General features: G+C 31.6%; 1 protein-coding gene and 1 long non-coding RNA gene across 2 annotated transcripts; both read right to left on the bottom strand.

Moving 5' to 3' along the window:
• Nucleotides 1–804: 804 nt before the first annotated feature.
• Nucleotides 805–6,218, bottom strand: LOC107941676 (V-type proton ATPase 16 kDa proteolipid subunit-like). Its single transcript, XM_041090981.1, has 4 exons — nucleotides 6,101–6,218; nucleotides 3,258–3,379; nucleotides 2,232–2,517; nucleotides 805–1,167 (listed from the first exon to the last, which is right to left on the bottom strand). Exons 2-4 carry the CDS (start codon nucleotides 3,334–3,336, stop codon nucleotides 1,035–1,037), a joined length of 498 nt encoding a protein of 165 aa, XP_040946915.1. The 5' UTR covers nucleotides 3,337–3,379; nucleotides 6,101–6,218; the 3' UTR covers nucleotides 805–1,034.
• A 3,458-nt stretch (nucleotides 6,219–9,676) lies between these two features.
• Nucleotides 9,677–13,218, bottom strand: LOC121215981 (uncharacterized). Its single transcript, XR_005911947.1, has 2 exons — nucleotides 11,967–13,218; nucleotides 9,677–10,203 (listed from the first exon to the last, which is right to left on the bottom strand). It is a non-coding gene; the product is annotated as an uncharacterized lncRNA (long non-coding RNA).
• Between the last annotated feature and the right edge of the window lie 2,504 nt (nucleotides 13,219–15,722).

Below are 15,722 nucleotides of genomic sequence, written 5' to 3'. Positions count from 1 at the left end.
CTTTTGTTTTTTCATACTTGTATATCATCTTTAAATAAAAGAATTATAAATTATAAATTCAATTTGAGGATCATGTCAAACGAGAAAAGATTGTATGAAACAGAGATAGTCTCTTTCTAATAATTTAATGCCACATTGAAAATTCTGAAATTCAAGATGAAATTACTAATGTGGCATTAAAATTCAGAATAAAATAATGAATGTTTAAATCAATCCAATTTGAAAACAAATATTCTATTAAATGCTTAATTTGTTTTAACTCAATTTGCCCTTCTATTAGTTTTAGATTGACATTTCAATTCTAAATCTACCCCTTCTTTTGAGAATTCAACAAAGATTTTATTAAATTTCTCTGATTTTAATAGTAACTTATGAATTTTATCAACCCAACCCAACCCAACTTGATTAATCAAACCCGATTAAACCGAATATGAACCAACCTAACTTTATTTGACCCATAAAAAGTTAAAATAAACTCAAAAAATGCCCCGAACCCAAACCTAAACCTGAAATGATCAAAACCGAAAATGTCCAAAATCCAAAATGACTCGAACCTGAATAATTGACATAAAATGATTTAAACTCAAAATAACCACTATAAAACTTGATTGACAAATCTGAATGACTTAAACCCAAAATGTGTTGAATCCGAAACAACCCAAACTCGAAACCAATGCATACTCAAAATAACCCAAAAATTTTAAAACCCACATTAACCTAACCTGATCAAAACCAACTTGACCCGTCAAATTAACCCATTAGTTAGTTTCAACTTATGAAAAGATACATTGTTGAAAAAGAATCAAACAAGGAAAAGCTCCAAAACATTTTATTAAGACTTAAAGAGAAACTCAATTTCTACTACTACAAAGAGGAAAAGAGCATCCACCAAAAAAAAATTGTTCATCAATATTTGTGTGCGAACACGGCACTTGCTGTCCAACCATAACTAACCTGATATTGATCGAAATGGTTTTCGGTCTAGTGCTACAGATAAAATCAATAAGAGAATACTATGCAGCACTTGAGTTATCTTATTCTGCTCGGGATTGTCCAGCCCGAGATGACAAGATAATGCCGACAATAAGACCATAAAGAGCCAAAGCTTCAGCAAAGATGAGGATAAGGATCATTCCAACAAAAAGCTTTGGCTGCTGTGCGTTAGCTCTGCAATAAACGATCGTTTGAACATTCAAAAATTTTCCATGATAGCAAAAGATAAACAAAATCTATCACAGATGGAGCAATCTGTAGGTTATATGACTTTACCTTTATCGGCAAGTTTCTTATGATTAAGACACTTGGCTGGCTCACAAACTATAGCTTTCATTAGATTACTGTAAGGTAAAAGTATCTTGAAGATCCCTATACTCTTTACTTAAGCGTTAAATCAAAGAGCAAATGGGTCTTTTTCGTTAAAATTTCAACCATTTCTATTGTCAAAAACTGGCGTGGCTGTCTAAATAACCAAACAGTTACACATGACATGCCACATGTAACTCATTCTAACTTACAAGACCAGTTTTGAACAGTAAAAATAGATGAAATTTTTAAGAGAATGACCATTTTGCTCATTGATCTAATGTAGAGGGATTAATTTGCCTATTTTTTTAGTAGAGGAGGCAAAGTGCAATCTGACTTATAGTACAATGGCTTCCATGGTGTTTTTACCATTACTGTAAATGGAATTTTCTGACACCTTTATTTACTAAATACATCATTAATCAATCATTTCCAGTGTAATTCGATAATTCCCATAAGCACAGATTCCACTTTTCTATATGTCCAAAAACTAGCACAAAATAATCCATCCTTTTTTCCGGTTTATTGGTTTTGTAATGAAAAGTATAAAGGTTTTGTCACCTTTATAACGGTTTCTCCATTAGGTAGGATGTTAGTTACTTATAGGCCCAAGCACTTGCTTTTCAAAGAGAAACTTATCCAAATTGGAGTTCTCAATGTTCATATCAATTGATCATCGAAGAAAATTTCTATTTCATTAGTGCCTAAAACGTAGGACCGTATCATTGTAATAGGAGCCATGTCTAGATATAATGGCGGCATAGATTTCAAAACCAACTTTAATCAAATAAGGAGAGGGCTCACTAAGCTAGTAAACTCCACAAGGGCATAAAGCAACCACGAAAACTATAAATTGATGATTTGAAATCAATTATATCATGTTCTAATCAACAACATATCCAAAACCAAGGGGGATAAAAGCACCATACCTGACACCAGCATCGCCGACAATTCCAATTGCCATTCCAGCAGAAAGCCCAGCAAGGCCACAAGCAAGACCAGAAGAAAGATGGGCGTAACCATCGAAAAGGTAATACGATTTGGCCTTAGGATTGATCCCAGTACTAATAATGACAGCGATAATCAAGCCATAAATACCCAAAACACCAGCCATAACAACTGGTACAATAGATTTCATCACCAATTCAGGCCTCATCACACCCATTGAAGCCACACCAACACCACTCTTAGCCGTCCCATATGCAGCTCCCATACCTAAAATCATAAATTGCATATTTATTTTCTTTCAATTTTTTCTTTTTCAAAGTGCTACAAGTACAATAAAGTACAACCAAAATACAAATACATGTCCGAGTAACTACAAATATCAAACTGTTACACCATAAACAGACTGTCCAAGTAATCATAAAGTAAAATCTGTCAAGAGCACATGATGTTACTCGAAGACCCAACATAGTGGATCTCAAACTTGGGTACTCAGACCCAGAACCTCCGCCTTTGCCAATTGTGCTAAGGCCTCAAGGCTTTTTTCAAAATTAAAAGATTTCAACCATTCTGAATTTATTTTCAATGCAAAATTCTTATTAGATTTACATCTAAAAGACTGAAATTTACGTGAATTCCATCAATCTTTTCCAATTAAAAACTAAACCTAATTATAAAAGCATACATTTTACTCAGCTGAATCAAAATAATAATTCATTTCATAATTATACATCTCCAACACCAAAGATCCACATCAAATACCAGTAAATCCAGGCATAATTTACAGTAAAATAAAAAAAATTTCAAGAATTTGTTTCAATTCGTAAGCTAAACCATGCTAAAAAGCTAACAATATAGTGATCCATCAATTCTCCATCAGAAAACCAAATCAAACGAATATAAATTAACAACAGATCTATTTTTTTTAAAAAGGAATTAAAAGAGATCTAATATTAGAACTTTAAAAAAATTAACGATAAATTTATAGTGGGGAGGTTAAGATTGAATACAGGAGAAGACGAGAGCAGCAGCGGCGCCGAGGAAGCCGAAGAACGGTGCCGTTTCATCGCCGCTGAAAGTAGAAGACATTGTGGATCGCAGTGGTTCCGACTAAGACGACGGCGTTTCGGATCTGAGAAAAAGGAGTGGATAGCTTTGTTTGATCTTTTATCTCAATCTAATTCTGATATTATTTTTGTTGCCAATGAAAGAGCCACCAAAATTTTAAATTATTAATTCAATTATGTTTGACGGATCCAATGTCTGGTAATGGACTTGGGCCAGGCTTCGGCCTATAAAAATTTGATTTTGAATTAATTTGGTCTAAAATGGAGGTAGACCTGAGCCCAAGTCCGAATGTCCGCTCAAAATTTGAGAGAATTTAGATAAAAATATTAATCTCGAAAAGTAAATTTAGACAAAAAAGAAGAAAACATGTTTAAAATATTGGTCGGGTTTAAGTTCAAACATTCAATGTTCGAACCCGTACCTTTTTAATTAACACTTTCAATTATTTGGATTTCACATATCTCACAATTTAATCTCATTAATTATCACTACTTTTAAAGAAATTGTTCCTAATCATTACAGATTCTTCATTCTATTTTTATATCAAAATTATAAACACAACTTTTAAAACTATAATAATATTATAGGCTAAATACTTTCACATTATAATTAATTCCATAAATCCGTGCATTGCGTGGAAATACAAACCACTTAAATCTATAAAAATATTAGGATGTGATTTACAAATATATAAAATGGGCTTAGGTTAGACATTTATAAATATAGACGAGTTTGAATAAAATCTTAGACCCATATTTCAACTGAACTTGGGCAAGTATAAAATGTGTTAATATCATACTTAAGCCTGAACCGAACCCAGTCTAGTGCGACCGATGTATACCTCTAGTTTAAGGCTCGGATTATTTGTCCAAATTCAAAGGTCTATTTGAAATTTCAAAGGGTTTGAAAAAAAACTATTAGGCTAAAAAATAGATTTGGGCAAAACAATAAGTTTTTTTAAAATATGGGAAGGGCTTAAGCTTTCAGCTCAAACCTGACCTAACTCGACCCGTTTTAAAGTTTATAGTATTGTTGTTGTTGTTATTTATTTTTGGATACAATTCCTACTATTACCTATAATACTCCCAAGCCCTTAAATCAGAGGCTAATACATATTCAAACCCGTGTTCTCCTGATTGTTGCAATAACAATAATGATGCCAACTAAATTAATTATTTTATATATTATGTAATTATTACATAAAAATTTGACATGCTATATTATAAATATTAAAATATATATTAAGTTATTAATGTTTAGAAATTTAATAAAGGGGGAAAATAGTAGTAAAAGATATATTTATATAATTAATAAATATAAATTTTAAAATATATATTTAAAAAATAAAAATAATATGAGTTAGTCTAAATGGGTTTAGACTAGTCATTTATAAATAGAGATAAATTTAGATAAAATTTGAGACTCATATTAGGTTGAGTCGAGATTGAACAATTATGTATGATATTATACATGCATAGTCCTGATTACTAAGAAATTATTACTAAGAAATTAAAAATTACTTTTTATTTAAATTTATTTAAATATATATAAATATTAAGGGAAAATATTTTCTTAATTTTTCTTAGTAAATAATCATGCCATACTTTGACACGACCCACAAACAACCAATGATAAATATTTTTTAATGAATTTGCACAAAAAATATTATTAAATTATATTTATTTGAGAGTTGAATTAAAAAAATAATAAAATAAACAATTCATGACAGACTTTGGCTTATTAGTAAAAAAAGCGAAAAATCAAAAAATCAAGCCCTCAAAAAAAATTTAGTATTAATTTGAACCCTTAAATACAAAGGCAAAGCTAGGCTGGCTGGCAGGGCTCGACCCTCCTAAAATGAAAATTTACTATTTAGGCCTTTAAATTTTTTTAAAAATTTAAATTAATAAAGATAAAATTACACTTTAGCCCCTCTAAAATTATAAAAATTTGATTGTCCTTTAAAAATTATAAAGATATAGACTATAAAAAATTAAAATTTCATTCGGTCCCCCTAAAAAAATTTTCTCGCTTCGCCCCAGCTTAAAGATGAAAAATTAACCAATCAAATCCCGTTGATCAAATTTGATTGTTAAGTTCTGTTGACGTGGTTATTCGATCAATTAGATGATGGCATGTGATGACCACGTTTACATTACATCAGGATTGTTGGTAATGCAAAATCAAATATACTTTTTCAAAATATTTTCTGTTGTAGAATATTTTTCAGTTGAGGAAAATTTTCTGACTGTTGCAGAATATTTTCTGTTGAGGAAAATCCTCTACTATTTTTGGAAACTGATACTACTATTTTACCATTTTGTCCCTTTTGAAAATAATATAAATAGCAGACTATTCTACATAGAAAAACAAGAAAAATTTAGTTCTCTCTTTTCTCTCATGTTCTTGCTCTCTAAAAATTTCGGTGTTTTACTAAATTACATCAGTGCTATATTCTATCTAGGAAATTAGATTTTAAGTGGGACCGCCTGTGACCCTTCCAATTATTCATGGGATTTGAACCTAGTGTGGTTTACGCAAGTTTCTTCCATTTGAGGGGCTAGGGTCCCTACCAATCTCCTTCGCTCCGCTATTGGCCACAAGGTTACAAGATAATAAAATTGAAGGCGACTACAAGGTCAACAAATTTACTCAACACAAGAGAGAAATTTAGCAAATAAAGACAACTCTTCATCACAAGTCACGGTTAAACATTCAACTCAAAATCACACTAGTTTTCTTTGTAAAACAAAATCTATCGACAAGATGAGCTTGGAAAGGTTACCAATGCTTGAGGAGTTAGCTTCTAAACAAGTAAATTTTTGGTTTCCTCTACGTGCAACCGGTGGCTCTCACCTTCACCATTCGTGAGACTAAAAAAAATTGAAGACGAAATGAGCTGAAATGTTCTTTCATTTGTCTTGTTTCTATTTTTGTACTCACAGTCTATCCCTCTCATTTCATTCATCCCCAATTTTCTTTTTTAAAAATAGAAAAAGATAAAAGTGATGTGACAAAACAAAATTCAACCAACCACCCTCAATTTGGCCAGCCAACAATCACCAAACATGCATGCCACTAACCCTTCTCATGCCATTATCATCATTTTTGCCGCTCACAATTAATTTGTTGGAAAAATTATAATTTAAAGGAACTTTGAGACATATTCTCAATTGGTAAAGGTTAAAAGTTAAATCATAAAATTATGGTTTTCTATTCTACTTCATGAGACCTTTATAATGGTATATCATATGTTCAAAATGGTTGAGTGATGAATGAGAAATTGATGATCAAAGTAAGCTACTTGTAAATATTTGTTGAGGAAAAGAAAAACTTAGATCTCATATTGGTTAAATACCAAGTGTGAGATGTGTATATATATGATAACCCACTTTAAAAGTAATTGAATGACTAAGTTTGAAACTTTGCCTCGCTCATAGGGGGTGTAGGTCCAAACTTGTCGGGGTTGGAGCTGCATGCCCATGACATATGCTCTAAACTAGTCGGGCCAAAATGGACTTATGAATATTTTAGCCCAACACGAAATTTATTTTTTTCTGCAAATATACAAAATCTGATTTAAAAGGATACATATCCCATTTTGATTTTAATCAAATGGAGTTAATTGTTCCTTTAATGCAGATTTTACATCTTTATTCATGGATATTTCTTAAATTCCTCCATATTGAATGCTTATAAAATTTTACTCATCTCACTCTCTTACACTGAGATTATTTTTCTCTCCAAAATTCTACTCTTTTCCTCTCCTTATTTTCCGGCATTTCGGTGATAGAACAAGACAACATTTGTTCGTTGATTATTGCAGAGGTGCTATTGCTTCGATCATCGTGTTGTTATATCTTGGGAGTCATTCGACCAATGTTTCTCCGAGTACCTTAGGAGCGGTCGAATCTGTCTTAAGGAAACTATGTAAAATAGGCCTTAGCATCTAGTAAAACTCGTTTCTTCTTTTTGATTTCTGGTTTTCTTTATGTTATTTATTGGTTTTTCATATACGATAATTTAAATATAACTTATTCAATTTATTTTATTTTATATATATAAATATTTGTTTATTTATTTATATATTTGTTAGCTAATGTGTTTTGTTCAACATAATTGGACTAAACCTTCACCATATAATTGGTCGGCCCCTTAATTTAATTAGGATTGATATCCCTTTTCCCTTATTTATAATTTACTATTTAGTTCCACATAAAAAAATAATGATAATAACTAGTTACTGAATTAAATCAAAACTTAAACCCGATTGAGTTCATTTGCTCACAAATTGAAAAGATCCAAAAATTTAGCAATAGACAATTAGTCACTTTTTTTTAGTAAAGTTACCTATAAAAAAAATCAATTCATCTATACTTCGTTAACACCATTTTTTTATGAAAACGGGATCGACTTGAATTTTGAAAATAAAAACGGGCGTCGCCACCAATCCTTTTTAAGGTGTGATTGAGTCACCTTGAAAAAGATTGTTTTTAATAAATGATTTGATTTTATTAAAACAACGGTTTTGGTTCACGAAATTCAAAAAAACAGGTTCGGAAGTCGGTTACACACGAGAAAGAATTAGCACCCTCGATACGCCCAAAATTGGTCCCTAGTTAATTACTTAATGTCTTAGTGTCGAAAAAACTGAAAACTTTAAAGAAATTTAAAATATGATCATTAAAAAAAACACGAATGGCATGGATTAAAAAATTCAAGAGGATATTCGGCAATTTGGTTAAACGAGAAATCGAAACCCAGCACATTAGGGCACGTTTTCTCGAATTCTCAAACGCAAAATATTTCCTCTTTTGAAATTTTTGGAAGGATATTTAGCTATTTGGTCGAACAAGAAAAATCGAAACCCGGCACATTAGGGTACGTTTTCTCAAATTCCCAAACGCAAAATATTTCCTCTATTATTTAAAAAAATTCACGTATTTAGATTTATTGTGAAAATCGAATCTAAACACGAGGCTTTATTCAAAAATCATGATTCATCGAATTAATCTAACTCGAAATGGTAAAAATTAACAGCAATGAAAATAAATTAGATGAAAAGAACAAATCAATGACATACAATGCATATAAGCAAATAAAATCAATACATTCTTTCAAAATAATAATGAAAATGTAAATAAAGAGATAAACAAAGAAAATGAATAGAGCTATATAAGAAATAAAAGATATATATATATATATTATATGCATAAATACATTTGTACAATATAAAAAAAAATATGTATATGTAAGTTGAAATATAGAAAAATATACATAAAAAATAGGTTTTTTAAAATATAAAAAGTATGCATAAGTATGTTTATATATAAATAAAAACACGCATGTATATATGAAATACAACAATATAAAAGTATAAATATGTATATATAAAAAAAAAGTAGATATGTATATGTATATATATATTATAAAGCATAAACATAAATATATATATAAATAAAAATTCGCATGCGTATACATATATATTACATAAAGATAAAAGGTATAAGTATGTATATTATAAAATAAAACAGTGTAAGTATGTACATATGTATATTAAAAGATATGTATGAATATGTGTGCATAAATACATAAGTATATAAATTATAAAATAAATAAAATATAATCATGTACATATATATAAAAGTGAAATTTAAAAGGTAGATAGGAATAAATAATAATAACAATAATTAGTAATGTTGATAATGGTATTGATTAATCTTAATAAAAAAGCAACCAAAATAATAAACAAATGGACCTAATTAAATAAAATATTAAAATTCGGGGTTAAATCGCAAATAAAATCAAAGAGAAGGGACCACATTGAACACGCGAATAACATAGAGGGGCTGGAAGGAAAATTTTCCCTTCTCCTCTAAAACGCATAGCTTCAAAGGGGATTAAATTGAAAACTAAAATAAACTAAAGGGATAAATTTAAAGAAATAAAAAACTAATTGCGGAGGCATTAAAAAGCGGAGGGGCTAAAAGCGCAAATAGCCCCTCCAAGCATAACACGCGGATCCTGACCGCACTCGGGTCAGGTCAAATGAGGGTCAGGATATTTAAATCAAAATTTTTCAGAAAAAAACATTTTAACCACCATTAAAAAAAAACCAGAACCCCTCTTCTTTTTCTCTCAAACTTCCGACTCTTGGGGTTCTCTTCGCGCCGCCGTAACGCTCGCCGCACCGCCACCACTTCCGACGGCCGACGAAGCGTCAGAACGGGCGTTGAAAGCCCTGGCCGGTGAGTTTTTCTTTTTCCTTATTGTATTATATATATGCGAATAAATAAACAGAAAATGACAAAAATAAAAAAAATAAAACAACTAGGAAAACAAAAATGAAAAAAACCAGCAATCACCTTGAAATCTCTTTTTTATTTTCTTTTTGTTTTAATCTATTTTTGTTACAAAAGTTGAAAGAAAAGAAAAGAAAAAAGAACCCGCCTCAAACTGTTTTAAAATCGGTTTTTATACCGAAAATCAAAAGCAAAAACCCCCTGTTGCTTGTTGCTGTAGACTCTCTTTATTGTTTGCAGGTGTAGGGCGGTGGAGGAGACGTGACACGGATAGGGTAGCCTGCAGACGGCGTCGACAGAGGGTCAGAAGGAATGTCTGCGCACATGGGGGCACCAGGGTTCTAAAACCCTAGTTTTCATTGGGTTTGGGCTGTATTTTTTGGGTTGTTATTTGCTTTTATTTGGGCTTGTTTGGGTCTAGGTTTGGGTTGGTATTGGTTGTAATTGGGCCATTTGGGTTTGGGTTTAGTCTAGGTGGGTTAATTTGGGCTGGGCAAATATTGAGCTGTACATACTCGAAATCGCATTTTTTGTCACCCCTGACTTTCAGGTTGCTACAAGTCAAGCCACCAGATTTGCGGCCAAGCTGCCATAACAAATATGTGGTTAAACCACCAGATACGACAGATCATTAAACTGCCAACTCTTTCTCCGTCACATAATTATTTCACCCCAATGCAGATGCAACATAAGCATAACCAGATATTTAGATGCACACATATTAGACATACTTACTTTTCAGAATCATGCTAACAACATACTCAGAAAATACTTATACAAAGGCAAAACCACAGATTTATATAACAGAAGCATGAATATCACTTAACAAAGCCTATAATATTGCTAACATCGAAATGCACTTTGAAACACATCTCTAACTAAATTTTACAGAAAATGAGCCCACACGCTTGTGTGGCCCTTACAACCTATTGTAGCACATGCTCGTGTGGCCCACATGGCCTAGCTTATGCCTGTGTGGCTCACACAGTCTGGCACACGATAATGTGGTGTCGACAATATACTTTTTGGCTTTGCCATGTACGTTGTTTTTAGGTATAGAAGATACACACTTGGTCATTTTTCGATGCCAACACAACCACAACGATTCCAAAATCTAAAATGACAACTACTAAGTTGATTAAACCAATAGTCGCACTAGAATCAAATACGCATTCAACCCTTATTCCATTAAAATATGCAACCAAAGTATGGTTAAGCACTCAACCACCAACAATTCTACACTTAACAACCTCTATCAAAGGTGTTTGGTCACTTGCCCGCCAAAAGGAATGATACCACAACAATCAATATGTTGACAGGGTAACAATCAATTTATGTCAATAGATGAGCGGAAATAATAAATAAGCTAGATCTTGAAAGCCAGAGTTAGGGTGGCTGGCAGGGCTCGACCTCTAAAATGAAAATTTACTATTTAGGCCTTTAAATTTTTTTAAAAATTTAAATTAATAAAGATAAAATTACACTTTAGCCCCTCTAAAATTATAAAAATTTGATTTAGTCCTTTAAAAATTATAAAGATATAGACTATAAAAAATTAAAATTTCATTCGGTCCCCCTAAAAAATTTTCTCGCTTCGCCCCTGCTTAAAGATGAAAATTAACCAATCAAATCCCGTTGATCAAATTTGATTGTTAAGTTCTGTTGACGTGGTTATTCGATCAATTAGATGATGGCATGTGATGACCACGTTTACATTACATCAGGATTGTTGGTAATGCAAAATCAAATATACTTTTTCAAAATATTTTCTGTTGTAGAATATTTTTCAGTTGAGGAAAATTTTCTAACTGTTGCAGAATATTTTCTGTTGAGGAAAATCCTCTACTATTTTTGGAAACTGAAACTACTATTTTACCATTTTGTCTATTCTGAAAATAATATAAATAGTAGGCTATTCTACACAGAAAAACAAGAAAAAATCAATTCTCTCTTTTCTCTCATGTTCTTGCTCTCCAAAAATTTCGGTGTTTTACTAAATTACATCAGTGCGATATTTTATCTAGAAGATTAGATTTTAAGTGGGATTGTCTGTGATCCCTTCAATCATTTATGGGATTTGAACCTAGTGTGGTTTACGCGAGTTTCTTCCATTTTAGAGGGGCTAGGGTCCCTGCCAACCTCCTTAGCTCCGCTATTGGCCACAAGGTTACAAGATGATAAAATTATAGGCGACTACAAGGTCAACAAATTTACTCAACACAAGAGATAAATTTAGCAAATAAAGACAACTCTTCATCACTAAGTCAGGGTTTAAACATTCAACTCAAAATCACACTAGTTTTCTTTGTAAAACAAAATCTATGGACAAGATGAGCTTGGAAAGGTTACCAATGCTTGAGGAGTTAGCTTCTAAACAAGTAAATTTTTGGTTTCCTCTACGTGCAGCCGGTGGCTCTCACCTTCACCATTCGTGAGACTAAAAAAAATTGAAGAAGAAATGAGCTGAAATGTTCTTTCATTTGTCTTGTTTCTATTTTTGTACTCACAGTCTATCCCTCTCATTTCATTCATCCCCAATTTTCTTTTTTAAAAATAAAAAAAAGATAAAAGTGATGTGACAAAACAAAATTCAACCAACCACCCTCAATTTGGCCAGCCAACAATCACCAAACATGCATGCCACTAACCCTTCTCATGTCATCATCATTATTTTTGCCACTCGCAATTAATATTTAACTAAGCTAGTTAGCACTTAAAGATTAATTTGTTGGAAAAATTATAATTTAAGGGAACTTTGAGGTATATTCTCAATTGGTAAAGGTTAAAAGTTAAATCATAAAATTATGGTTTTATATTTTTCTTCATGAGACCTTTATAACGGTATATCATATGTTCAAAATGATTGAGTGATGAATGAGAAATTGATGATCAAAGTAAGCTACTTGTGAATATTTATTGAGAAAAAGAAAAACTTAGATCCCACATTGATTAAATACCAAGTGTGATATCTGTATATATATGAGAACCCACTTCAAAAGCATTTGAATGACTAAGTTTGAAACTTTGCCCCCCTCGTAGGGGGTGTAGGTCCAAACTTGTTGGGGTTAGAGCCATGCGCCCATGACATAGGCTACGAACCAATTGGGCCAAAATGGACTTATGAATATTTTAGCCCAACACGAAATTTATTTTTCTCTGCAAATATACAAAATCTAATTTAAAAGGACACATGTCCTATTTTGATTTTAATCAAATGGATTTAATTGTTCTTTTAATGCAGATTTTGCATCCTTATTCATGGATATTTCCTAAATTCCTCCATATTGAATACCTATAAAATGTCAAGACTTTTTTAGAATTTTTTACTCATCTCATTCTCTCACACCGAGATTATCTCTCCAAAATTCTACTCTTTTCCTCTCCTTATTTTCCAACATTTCGGTGATAGAAACATGCAACATTTGTTCGTTGATCATTGTAGAGGTGTTATTGCTTCGATCATCGTGTTGTTGTATCTTGGGAGTCATTCGACCAACGTTTCTCCAAGTACCTTAGGAGTGGCCGAATCTGTCTTAAGGAAATTGTGTAAAACAGGCCTCAATATCTAGTAAAACTCGTTTCTTCTTTTTGATTTCTGATTTTCTTTATGTTATTTATTGGTTTTTCATATACGATAATTTAAATATAACTTATTCAATTTATTTTATTATATATATAAATATTTATTTATTTATTTGTTCGCTAATGTGTTTTGTTCAACATAATTAGACTAACCCTTCACCATATAATTGGTCGGCCCCTTAATTTAATTAGGATTTATATCCCTTTTCCTTATTTATAATTTACTATTTAGTTCCACATAAAAAAATAATGATAATAACTAGTTACTGAATTAAATCAAAACTTAAACCTGATTGAGTTCATTTGCTCACAAATTGAAAAGATCCGAAAATTTAGCGAGAGACAATTAGCCTTTTTTTTTTTTTTTAGTAAAGTTACCTATCAAAAAAATTCAATTCACCTATACTCGAAATCACGTTTTCTATCACCCCTGGCTTTCAGGTTGTTACAGGTCAAGCCACCAGATTTGCGGCCAAGCTGCCAGAACAAATATGTGGTTAAACCACCAGATACAACAGATCATTAAATTGCCAACACTTTCTCCGTCACATAATTATTTCACCCCAATGCACATGCAACATAAGAATAACCAAATATTTAGATGCACACATATTAGACGTTCTTACTTTTCAGAATCATGCGAACAACATACTCAAAATTTTCAGATCAGATACAAAATTACCTCAATTATCATTCTTTCAGAAAATACTCATACAAAGGCAAAACCACAGATTTATATACCAGAAGCATGAATATCACTTAACAAAGCCTATAATATTGCTAACATCGAAATGCACTTTGAAACACGTCCCTAACTAAATTTTACAGAAAATGAGCCCACACGCTTGTGTGGCCCATACAACCTATCTGTAGCACATGCCCGTGTGGCCCACATGGCCTAGCTTACGCCTGTGTGGCTCACACAGTCTGGCACACGGTAATGTGGTGTTGACAATATACTTTTTGGCTTCGCCATGTACGTTGTTTTTAGGTATAGAAGATACACACTTGGTCATTTTTCGATGCCAACACAACCACAATGATTCCAGAATCTAAAATGACAACTACTAAGTCGATTAAACCAGTAGTCACACTAGAATCAAACACGCATTCAACCCTTATTCCATTAAAATATGCAACCAAAGTACGGTTAAGCACTCAACCACCAACAATTCTACACTTAACAACCTCTATCAAAGGTGTTCGGTCACTTACCCGCCAAAAGGAATGATACCACAACAATCAATATGTCGACAGAGTAACAACCAATTTATGTCAATAGATGAGCGGAAATAATAAATAAACTAGATCTTAAAAGCCAGTGGTTGGAACAAAAATAATAATAATTCAACAAGACCTCAAACACACATAAGTAACACTCAACCACTCCAACAAATTATTTTACTTAACATAATTTCTACAACATTTAATTTAAAAACATAACTTAACCATTCCTGGCTCACTAACCCAGTTTTGACTAATCCGATTTTTGAGATGTGATAATATTTTAATCTTATTTTTAAAATGTGTTTATTTATTAGACTTTAGCAGCCACCCATGAGGACGGCGAGGTACAATTAATATTAAAAAACACGCAATTTAGAAATGTTTAGCACATTAGGCCTCCTTATTTTTATGCTTAAAAAAAAGTAAATAATTCAACAATGTTAAACAATTCATGATATTATATATATAAAAATCAAACCATTAATATAAATCGGTATTAAATTATATAAATCATTTTCATAATTTTAATTATTTTCTTGGATCAAGTGGGAACCTCATTAAAACGAAGGGTTCAAAGAAAAAGCCACACTACTAACTTGCCTTTAAAGTCAAACATAAAAAGTTAATGGGCGTAAAAGTATCACGGAGGTCTCTGTATTACGAGTTAGATTGTATTTTATTTTTATTATTCAAAAAAATAGTAAGTTAGTCCCTATACACTAAAGCAAATTAGCAATTTTTGTTAAAAATTAGTATGGTTGACAAAATGACCAGACAGTTATGCCACGTGGATCTTATGCAGACATATAAAGATCAATTTTTAACAGTAAAGATGGGTGGAAATTTTAATAAAATGGACATTTTGCTCTTTCATCTAACATACAATGACTAATTTTCTCATTTTTTAGTAAAAGGGACAAAATACAATCCAACTCTTAATATTGTTATACCATATTAATAAAGCAGTTCTAATCCAACTTAATATAATGTGGGACTTTTCCTTAAACCAACAACTATAGGGACGATGTCAGAAATTTATTTTAAACGAGGGAAGACAAGATAAAATTATCTTTTTTAAGGAAGGTCAAAATATAATTCTATTATTATATTAACATATCATTTCATAATTTTTAAAATTACTATAAGGAAATTTCACCATCTTGGGGACTAAAAACAAGTTTTACCATTTTGGGGAGGGACCAATTAATTTCAATGTGAAATGCAGATCATTTTACATGTCAGTGGTTTTTAATCACGTGGCCTTTTACTTTACTTCTGACACGTTTATTCCCGAAT

Source organism: Gossypium hirsutum, chromosome D04 (assembly GCF_007990345.1).
Source record: "Gossypium hirsutum isolate 1008001.06 chromosome D04, Gossypium_hirsutum_v2.1, whole genome shotgun sequence".
Taxonomy (NCBI): domain Eukaryota; kingdom Viridiplantae; phylum Streptophyta; class Magnoliopsida; order Malvales; family Malvaceae; genus Gossypium; species Gossypium hirsutum.
The sequence above is the reverse complement of the archived record's forward strand: the minus strand, read 5'-3'. Positions and strand labels throughout refer to the sequence as shown.

Bases quoted from the DNA above. Each gene is read 5' to 3' on its own strand.
- LOC107941676 (XM_041090981.1), bottom strand. From the start codon at position 3,336: ATGTCTTCTACTTTCAGCGGCGATGAAACGGCACCGTTCTTCGGCTTC. The intron at 2,518-3,257 runs GTATTCAATCTT...TTATGATTTTAG, and splicing joins TGCTGCTCTCGTCTTCTCCT to GTATGGGAGCTGCATATGGG. The intron at 1,168-2,231 runs GTATGGTGCTTT...CGTTTATTGCAG, and splicing joins GTCGGCGATGCTGGTGTCAG to AGCTAACGCACAGCAGCCAA.